We start from the raw sequence: 10661 nt of genomic DNA on the forward strand, positions 1-10661 counted from the left end.
GTTTATCACTTATAAAAGCCTGCTTAGTTTCAATAGATTTGTTCCTTTAACGTTCTCTAGGCAGCCTAGCATAGAAAAACAGCCAGAGAACAGAAAACCCACTCTGACATACCAGTTATATAGCCATGAACAAGCCCTTGAATCACTCAGTACTCGTGCCCCGTTCTAGAAGTCACTAGGTTACAATCAGCAGCCTATTTACGTTTTTGGGAGGAATATCCATACTGAACATGCTTAATACCAATTAAACTAATAAGCCAGAAAAAAAATACAAATCCCCCCCCAAAAAAAAAAAACAACCTGCCATCATTTACGGCTGTGACTTGAGCAGTATGTTCATTTAAACAGCCAATGGGTCTATTACTGTCATTTAACAGAAAGGTCCTATAATCTCTTAAAACAGGCACATCTGGTAGAATCAACCAATCAACAGTATGCATTAAATACCAAAGCACTTAACTGTTGGGGATACAAAAATTAAAGTCTCTGCCCTCAAGAAGCTGAAATTCTCTAGAGGGAAACAACATAGACACTCAGAGGAATGTGCAAAAATAAGCATGTGCAAAACACCTACAGAAATACAAAATAACTTTTGGGGAGGTGGTTCTAGTAACTGGGAGATCAAGAAAGTTCTCCGCGAGGAGGTAGAGATTGACTGAATTTCTGAAGGAACCTAGGAATGCTGAGAGACAGAGGAAGGAGGGTGTGCATCCTGCGTCTGGCAGACACCGGCACGGAGGCCAGTCTGGCTGAATTAAGGAGGTTGTGATAAAGAATAATGTATAATATTAGTTTGGAGGGGTAGGTTAGAGTCAGGTTGTGAATGGTTTTAAAAACCAAATAGAGGACTGTAGAATAAGGAACCAGTGAATTTATTTATGGAACAGGGGTATGACATGGTAGAAACTGCAGTTTAGGGTTATGGCTTTGGCAGCTGTACTGAAGATGAATAAGAAAGGGGTCTTATGGTGAAGTCAAAAATGCAGTGGTGGCTGACCTTGTAAAATAGCCATCACAGGGCAGCCAGGTAGCTCAGTGGATAGAGCCCCAGCCCTGAAGTCAGGAGGACCTGAGTTCAAATGTGGACACTTAACACTTCCCGTCTGTGTGATCCTGGGTGAGTCACTTAACCCCAGTTGCTTCAGGAAAAAAAACCATGGCCATCACTTCACAGTCATTTTCTCTTTCATCTTGTGTAGAGGTGAGTTCAATACACAGTATAGGGACACATACAACACCATCCAAAGCAAAAGCTATCTCAGTAGCCAGATGCCACAGAGCAGCAGGGCATTACCCCAAGATCTCACCCAGTCCTCACATCTACTTTCTCCAGTCTCAGTATATACATAAGGGCAGTTTAAGAACTACCAGCCAAGAAGCTGAGCTTTTTCCCACTCTCTAGAGGTAGCCCCCAAGCGGCTGCCCTCTCTGAGGTCCCTGGCAGCGGCAGCTGTTGCCTTCCTACCCTCCCTGCCGATCTCATCTGCCTCCTTGATTGTGGTAATGACTACATTATTCTAATTCCGAATCCTTCTTGAGGGGATTGGCCAAATGGTTTTCATCAATATTTCTCTACCTCTCCAAGAAGCTTCAATTAAAGTAGCTGCTAAAAATAAACTGAAACACTTACTAGAATGAGAATAGTTAAGACTAAAGAGACACTTAAATAGAGAGAATCAAAGGACTGAGAGAAATCTTAGGAAGTCACTCTGCCTTTGTAGAGTAATTAAACCATTCTGGGCAGATGTGCTTCTCTCCTATTTTTAATAAAGCCTTCAAAGAAGGAGGTTAGACAACTTCCTCCATGAGATTTAACTTAACAACCCCCTTAAGTACTTTCAAATATTAAACCGAAGGAGATGCAATTAAAATTCTTTGTAGTTCTATCCTCTTTAGAAATACAGGACACGATTATCCATAGGATAGACCCTAAACTATTATTGAGATAATGACTGGGTGATTTCTCTTTCTTTTCCCTCTCTAGTCTAAATAACACTACTTTCTTTAACTTTTCATGATTTATTTTTTTTAAGTTTTCATTATTATCTTCCGGGCCCACACCAAGCCCTCTAGAGCTCCCCTGAGTAGAGGAATGTAAACCTAAACAGAATATCTGCGAGTGAGTGCTTGTCTACCGCCAAGGAGCATGCTATAAAGAACCTGGGGGCACTTAGCTACTATCATCTTATTTATAGCCTGCTATATTTCATTTGCCTTTTTTTTGAACAACAGTGCTCCATTGTTGAATCATATTATCTCGTCAACAATGTCTTAAACCTGTTTCTACTGTGTTCCCAGAAAGCCCTTCTGTATTTTCTAGTCTGTGCCCCCCTCCGTTCCTTAAAAAAAAAGAAACTCCCAGAGAAAAGCCTATTGTTTAAAAATACATTAGCTGCTGAGGCACCAGGCTGCTTTCCACACTGCTGACAATCAGAGATGCAGTTACTTTTCCTCTCAATTAATTTTCTTTCTGAAACAGGCTGCTTTCTTTTTGTATTGATAAGTAGTGACCACCAGAGGGCACTTAGACTGATGAATACTAAACAGATGGGAAAATTACTCACTCTGGGCCCGGCTGCACTGCTGAATTCTCTCATGGGAAAATCATTAATGCCCAAAAATAGTGTGGCTTTTGGAAACTGCCAAAATCTACAGAGATTTCACTGTAACTGATGATAAAACAATTTGATAGTACTGGTAAATTTCCACCAGCAGTTTTCAAAGAGCATGTGATAACAAGGGAGAAATAATGATTGTGTGATAGTTCCTCCACCTTCTCTCTCCCCTCCCCCCAAATCCATTTTACTCTAAAGAAATGTCATAAATAATCTCTTGTACTTTTCCTTCTTGGCCTTCATTTTGTTACTAGGAATAAGAGTTCCCAGGTTTGTACTGCTTCATGATTAGCTAAGACTTTCCTTCATCATAACCCTTTTGGGTAAATAGTAAAACTATTACTATTCCCTATTTTAAAGATGAAGAAACTGAGGCTTAAAGGAGTAAAAAATGACTTGGTCAAGGTCACAAGAGCTGGTAAATATCAGAGCTGAATTTGATTCTAAACCCAGAGCTCTTTCCCTTTTGCTGCCACGAAGCGGGGCGGGGGGGGAAGATCCTCCCTAACATAAATTATCTGTGTGATCCTGGGCAGTCACTTCACCTCTATGCCCCAATCTTCTCATCTGTAAAGCGGGTATGATAATATCCAGCCCTACAGGGTTGTCAGAAGGGCCAAATAGATGGTGTTTAGCGTGCAAGCTTTCAATTGCTATCTAAATGCCCATTATGATTTCTAATTCAAGTTTCCAACTGATCAAGTGGTTTGTTTTTTTTTAATAAAGTATAATGTTATAAAATACACTCCAAAAATCCCTTTCACTCACCTACAAAATGGGCTGGGAATAGTGGGTATCACATAACAAATCCCCCCATTTAGGCAAAACGACTTGTGACTGGGGCCACAGGGTTCTTCATGATCTAGAAAAGAAACATATGTAAAACACAGGTAATTAATACATTTTGGATATATATAGAGAGAAAATTTATTTTTTTCTTAGCACAATGGTAAAAAGCATTTAATCTATCAACATTTATTAAGCACCTATTATGTGCCAAGCATGGTGCTAGATATTGGGATATACAAGAGGAAAAAAAAGGAACCAGTTCTTGCCTTCAAGGAGCTTACATTCTATCAGGAGAAAGAGTGAGCTGAGAGAAAGGGACAGATGGGAGCTATATTGTGGGCATACAATTGACAACGGTCAGATTTCTACAGTGAAGAAGAGCAAGAAGTTGTGGACAAGACCAGGGTTGTAAACTTGATGGTAACCTTGAAAGAATAAGAAAGAGGGAACAGTTTCTGGAGAAAGATAATGAGCTTTGTTTTGATGTGTAATATTTGAGATGTCCACCAGACATCCAGCTGGAGATGCTCAGTAGGATGCAGGTGAGGTGGGCCCGTGGCCCAGAAGAGTGACTAGGGCTAGAGTTATCTGATCAGAGTTATCTGGCTAAAGATAATTATGGAAGTTGATAAGCTGACTAAGAAAAAAACCTTAAACATCCCTCTTTATAGTGGCCAGAAACTGGAAACTGAGTGGATGCCCATCAATTGGAGAATGGCTGAATAAATTGTGGTATATGAATCTTATGGAATATTATTGTTCTGTAAGAAATGACCAGCAGGATGATTTCAGAGAGGCCTGGAGAGACTTACAGAAACTGATGCTGAGTGAAATGAGGAGAATCAGGAGATCATTATATACTTCAATAACAATACTGCATAATGATCAATTCTGATGGATGAGGCCCTCTCCAACAATGAACCAAATCAGTTCCAATAGAGCAGTAATAAACTGAACCAGCTACACCCAGCGAAAGAACTCTGGGAGATGACTAAGAACCTCTACATAGAATTCCCAATCCCTCTATTCTTGTCCGCCTGCATTTTTGATTTCCTTCACAAGCTAATTGTACACCATTTCAAAGTCTGATTCTTTTTGTACAGCAAAACAACTGTTTGGACATGTATACATATATTGTATTTAATTTATACTTTAACATATGTAACATGTATTGGTCAACCTGCCATGAGGGGGGGGGAGGTGGAGGGAAGGAGGGGAAAAATTGGGACAAAAGGCTTGGCAATTGTCAGTGCTGTAAAATTACCCATGCATATATCTTGTAAATAAAAAACTATAATAAAAAAAGAAAAAGAAAAAAGCCTTAAAGAGAAAGTCCAAGACAGATCCTTGGGGGACACCGAGACTGAGAGAAGAGATCAGAAAGCCAAGAGAGAGTAGTATCCTAGAAACCAAGACAGGAGGGGGTGTCCAGAAGCTTAGGATCATCTCCAGTACAGGCAAGGAGGATGAGGACTGAGAAAAGGCCACAGGCTCTGGCAATTAAGGAATCTGTGGCAACTTCTGCTCTGGTGGATCAGTGATGTGGGAGCCAAACTGAGGAGTGAGTGAGAGGAGATGGAGGGCAGACACTCTGTAAATGGCTTCTTCTAGGAGTTGGCTAGGAAGGGGAGAAGGGACATTGGACTAAAGCTTGCTTCTCTTCCTCCCCTCTCATTCACCTCCCGACTCTGTTCAATCTGACTTCTGGTCTCAGCATGAGACTTTTCTCTCCAGAGTTTCTAATGATCTCAAGTTGCCAAATCTGATGGCCTTTTCTCTTTCCTACATTTCTCGACTTCTGTACAGTATTTATTTCTGTTAACTACCCCCCTCTTTCTGGACATCCTCTTCTCTCTAGAATTTTATGGCATTTCTCCCTCTTGCTTTACCTCTTACCTCCTAGCTTATTATCCATACTGCCCCCACCTCAACTGTGGGTTCTGTTGTTGACCCCTTCTTTCTCTCTACATTTCCATCTTAGTGACCTCATCGGCTCCCCAAGGTCAATTACCTCTACACAGATGACTCCCTGGAGCTTCAGTCCCACATCACCACTTGCCTATTGGACATTTTGAATTGGATGTCCCGTAGGCATCTCAAACTCAACATGACTGAAACAGGAAACAGAATTCATTAACTCTCCCTAACCCCCCACAAACCAACCCCTGCTCTGAATTTCTCTGTTCTTCCAGGGACCGTAATCTTTTTAAGTTTTCCAGGTTTGCAGTCTTGGACATTGACATTTCTCTCACCACATATATCTAATCTGTTGCCAAACCCTGCTAGATTTACATCAACAATATATCTCCCATTCATCCCCTTCTCTTCGCTCATAGGACCACTATCCCAATTCAGTCCCTCATCACCTCTTATTTCAATAGCCTATTTCTTAATCATCCATCCTACCTTAAGTCTCTCCCTTCTCCTACGAATACCAAACTTATATACTAAAGTACGTTTTTGACCATGTTACTTCCCTGCTCAGTAAATCCCAGCCCCATAATATACCAACTCTCCTGGCTTTTGCAGGTTTACTCTACTGGGTGTCCCAGAAGTCTTAGTGCAGCTTTAAACTGTAATAACAAAACTGTACTAAGACTTGGGAATATCCTGTATGTTTTGCCCTCTCCAATCCAACCAGTCTTTCTATTTTGTACTTAATACTCCACATTTCCTATCCTTAGGCCCATGCACAGAATGCACAGCTCTGCCTCTTAAGAATCTATAGCTTCTTTCAACCCTCAATTCAAGCCATACTTTCTCCTTCCCACAAGAGACTTGACTTGATTTCCAGCTTTTCATCACCTTGAGTTTATTTTGTGGTTAGTTATTGGTCTATCTATTGTCTCTCCCGGTAGAACACAAGCTCTTTGTGGGTAAGGATTATTTCATTTTGAGGTTTGTATCTAACCTAGCCTAACCCAGCATCCAGCACATAACACCACTTTATAAATATTTCTTGATGACTTGACTGCTTTATAATTATTATTCAGGGAAAAACCTTCCAAGTTTTGAAAAGTGGATGATCTCTGATGGAAAACTAAATTAAAAGCTGAATACAAGAAAATCCTAGGCTTGTGCACTAAGGAGAATCTGGTTCATTAGATTATGAATGTAAAGTGGTTAAAAATATAAGGAGAAAATACAAGTCAATTCAGCAATTTCACAAACGATGTATATGTTGTCTGGTCAAAGTTACTAAAAAGCTAAAAGTGAGGAGAGGAAAAACTAAATGAGCAACTCTTAAACAAATTCTTCATTGAATGTTTAAACAATCCAAATAGGTAACTGAAAAATTGCTGAGTAGAGGGAACATTCATTTGGAATCCTAGAAGCCAAGTCCTGTAAGTATTCCAATGAGGGTGGAGCATAGCTATATAAAACTTCTCTGGCAAAAGCCGAGTCCTTTTTTTCCTCTAGATTACAACCAGACATGTCTGAACATTGAATATTTTCCTGACAAAGAAAACTGATCTAACCTGAATCGCTATCTCTGAATCTATTTTTATTCTAATTTCATTAGCCTGCTGATTAGGAAGCTAGTATCAGAGACAGAATAAACTCAAAGTTACTTTCATAAAGTAAACCCAATAAAATACCTAAGTCTCCAATATTCCTATTCCTATCTAGGATTATTTGGTAAACTTTAAACATTCCAGCTATCCCAACCAACTTCACCTTAATGTGGATTTTCATTTCAAGAAAATGTTTTTAGTTTTATAAATATATAGTTATATAAATATAGCAAATGCACACAGAAACATTTTATACATTTGGCTTTAAAACTATAAACTTACAAGAAATTACCTGTTGGCATCTTTTTTTGAAAGTAGTATCATTCCTGGTCAGAAGATTTGGGTTGAAAAACAGCACCTGAAAAAATGTTTAAATTTCAACACCTTCCTTCTCTGGGGTGATAAGATGGAAAATGCATTAAAAATCATGCCTTAAAAGCTGATTCATGCACGTAAGTAGCCCATTTGTATCCATAAAGTTATACATAATTAGATAGCTTGAACAGTATATATTAAGTACTAAGCAATACAGTTCATCCTGATAGGGAAACAAAAGGCAAAATTGTCTCTCTAAAAGCATCGAGAATTCCTCTTTGAAGCGAATGCAGAAAATATTAGCACCCTAATAGCAAAAACATATGGAATTATACCGACAATTTGCTTTCACTGCTAAAAAACAAACAAACAAACAAACAAAAAAAACAAGGGTTTAGAGCTACTTGCTTTCTTATGGACACTTTAGTTTTACTTTCTGTCTTCTGATAGAATGGTCCACTTTTCATTTTGAAAACGTTTCTTAACTCTTTTACTTTACTGCAAAGTAAACTTTTTTTTCACAGTCCACTTAAGACTCACGATTGCAGCCAGAAACTATGAAAAACATAAAGGCCATGGCAGGCGGCAGGGTACATTTCACCAGCCCACAAACATGCTTTCTTTTAAAACTTTTCTGGCGCGCAGCAAAGCAAGGTCCCTGAGGAGAAAGCCCAGCCACAGCACCTTACACACACCGAGGCACGAAAAGCACATTGGAGATGATGGTCCGTACTTACATTAGGAACATTAACGGTCAATTCTACTTAGTAAGGGGGGTTCCGGCTTTGTGTTCCTTGCTAGGGCTTAAGTGAGAAGCTGAGCCAGCAGCTCCGGTCCCGACACAGGTGGCTCTCCCGGGTCTCCGCCCAAAGGCGGGCTTCCCGGCCCGCACGGGCAGGCTTCCCCAGCTCGGGAAAGAGCACCTTCCCAGGAGCAGGTTTCGGCTTACCTGGGCCGCGCGGGAGCCGGGCTCCGGAAGGCAGGGCTTCAGAGATCGCCACACACTGGGGACCCGGGCCGCCGGGGTTTGCATTTTGTAACCGATGTCAAAGAGCCGACTCTCATGACGGCAGGGCTCGGTGTGGGCGAGGCTGGGACGCCCGAGGTGGAGGTCTGCACAGAGGTCGGCCACGGGCCGGGAGGAAACGCCCCCATTTCTGTCCACGTGCTCAGTATTGCCAAAGCACCCAGAGTCACCTTCGGGAAAGGACGTGTGCTGGCCCGGGGGGACGCCCCCAGCTGCCCGGCAGCGTTGGCGCGATCGCGGCTGTGACCCCGCCGGAGGGGCCTGGCACTTCGGGGAGTCTCCGGCGGGGCGGGGGTGGGGTGGGGAAGTCCTGCTCCGGGGTGGGGAGGGGGGGGAGAAATTCGGGAGGCAGACGCTGCTCATTTCCACAGGACCTTAAAAAAAAAAAGGCAGAAAATGACACAAATGTCAGATCTGGCCCCAAAATGAAGGAGGTGATTCCTTAAGACATGGTTGGCCTTTTTCTAAAAGGAAAAAAAAGTGAAGGTGGGGGTGGGGAACAAAACATTGATTTATAGGGTCACGTGGGAGGCCAGATCACAAACTTGGAGCTGAAAGGTATCTTTGAAGCCTTTAAGTGTTACAGGTGAGGAAACTGCAGGCTGGGGGGGGACTTGGCCAGGGTCACCCAGCCAGGGCAGGTTTGAGGCAGCATTTGAATCCAGGCCTTCCCAACACTCAGGCAGGGTTTATGGAGGGCCCGGGCAGCCGTGGCTCGCATCTGTGACCGCTGAGAGCCGCCTCCTGGTGGCGGAAGGGGAGGGGCGGGAACAGTGAGGTCAGGCACAGGCGTTCCCCGTGGGCACACAAGGGCTCCCCCGGTGGTGACCGAGCCTGGGACGTGGGCAAGCCTCCGGGCCCAGGGGGCCACGAGCCCGGGCATCTCCAGAGGTCCCAGGCCTGGATTCCATATCACACACAGCGGCAGCTCTGTTTGGGGGGGGGGGGGGGAGAGACTTGGGCCGCCCGCTGTCCCGAGGTCTCAAGAGGCTTAGGGGAGAGGATTAAATTCGAGCCTAGGTGAGAGCGCTGGCCCTAAAGTCAGGAGGCCCGCTGGCCCCCGTAGCTTTTAAAAACCTAGGAAGCGTGAGCCGCCCCAGGCCCCGGGAGCTCTTGAGTGGAGTTGGGGTGCAGGGGGGGGCTGCGTGTGCTGTTTCTGTTCTGGCCACATTTTTTCAGTGTCTCTCTTTTGTAAAAGCTGACTGACCTCCAGCAGGTGTTACTTTCATGAGGTCATACAGAGCAAATCCCCAAAGGGCCATCTCGCCATAACGCAGGCTGTCCCAAAGCGTTGGTGCCTTTGTAGGCTGTTAAAGCTTTCTAAATTATTGATGCTGGTCTGAGTGAAGCACTGGCACTTTGGGGACACTTTGTGAAGTTGGATATTTAATTATCCACACACATGATCAAAGGGGAAAAGAGGGCCAGCCTAGTGCTGAGAGGAATGTGGGTTCAAATCCTCACTCTGCTATTTGTTCCCAGAGTGCAAAATCACTTGACCCCTGAACTTTAGCTCTTCCTCTGTAAAATGAAGGAACAGAGACTAGATCACTTTGAAATCCCTTCCAGAGCTAGTTCCGTGATAGTATTCCATTCATTATTTGTAAAAGGAGAGACATGCTATCAGTCAATAAACATTTATTAAGCACCTACCATGTGCCAGGCACTGTCCATAGTGCTTATCCCACAGGATTGTTCTGTGGACCAAAAATGACCATAGAGAGCTTTGCAACTTCAAAGTGCTGTGTGAATGTTTACTATTTAATCCAATTAAACAATCATTTATTGAGTACCTACTATGTGCCAGTTATGCTCTAGATCAGTGATCCTCAAACTTTTTAAATAGGGGGCCAGTTCACTGTCCCTCAGACTGTGGGAGGCCGGACTAGAGTAAAAACAAAAGCTCACCCTCTGTCTCCGCCCCTCGGCCCATTTGCCATAACCCAGTGGCCCCATCTGGCCCACACCCGTAGTTTGAGAATCCCTGATCTAGGAATTGGGCATATAAAGACAAGATGAGAGAAAGGGCAAGGACCTTGCCTTCAAAAAGATGTTTTATTGAGAGGGGAGGGTGGATGGTAACGGTGGCAACATTTACACAGAAAATTCAATATGAAATCTAGAAAAAAATCATTTCCCAGATGCAGGCAGCAGCATTGGGGTAGGGACTCGAATGAGTGGCTTCCCTGAGGAGAGGGCACTTGAGTTGCTCTTTAAAGAAAGTTCGGGGTTTCAGAAGGGAGGCGATGAGGGAGTGCATTCCAATGAGAGGGGACAAAGGAGCAGCAATGACCCATGAGACACTGTGCCCCCCAGAAGAGTGCATGGGCCAGTTTGGCTGGGGCATGGAGTGGAGTGCAAGACAGAGAGCGATGTGTCTGTCATAAGCCTGAACAGGCA

The 10661-nt window shown here is 43.3% G+C and overlaps 1 protein-coding gene across 3 annotated transcripts in view; it reads right to left on the reverse strand.

The window, feature by feature from the left end:
- NRG4 (neuregulin 4) overlaps window positions 1–8353 on the reverse strand; it is a 48709-nt gene extending 40356 nt beyond the window's left edge. The window contains exons 1-3 of one of the 3 annotated variants that reach the window (XR_012487138.1): window positions 7972–8336; window positions 7212–7277; window positions 3384–3477 (exon numbers count right to left, since the gene is read on the reverse strand). Coding sequence is in view for 2 of the 3 variants with exons in the window: in XM_074296495.1 (XP_074152596.1) it covers window positions 3384–3477; window positions 7212–7221 (104 nt within the window). In the remaining variant the exon portion in view is untranslated. Of the gene's footprint in view, window positions 1–3383; window positions 3478–7211; window positions 7278–7971 lie in introns of all 3 variants that reach the window. The other 2 variants (XM_074296495.1, XM_074296496.1) reach the window with 2 other exon arrangements.
- Between the last annotated feature and the right edge of the window lie 2308 nt (window positions 8354–10661).

Source organism: Sminthopsis crassicaudata, chromosome 2 (assembly GCF_048593235.1).
Source record: "Sminthopsis crassicaudata isolate SCR6 chromosome 2, ASM4859323v1, whole genome shotgun sequence".
NCBI lineage: Eukaryota > Metazoa > Chordata > Mammalia > Dasyuromorphia > Dasyuridae > Sminthopsis > Sminthopsis crassicaudata.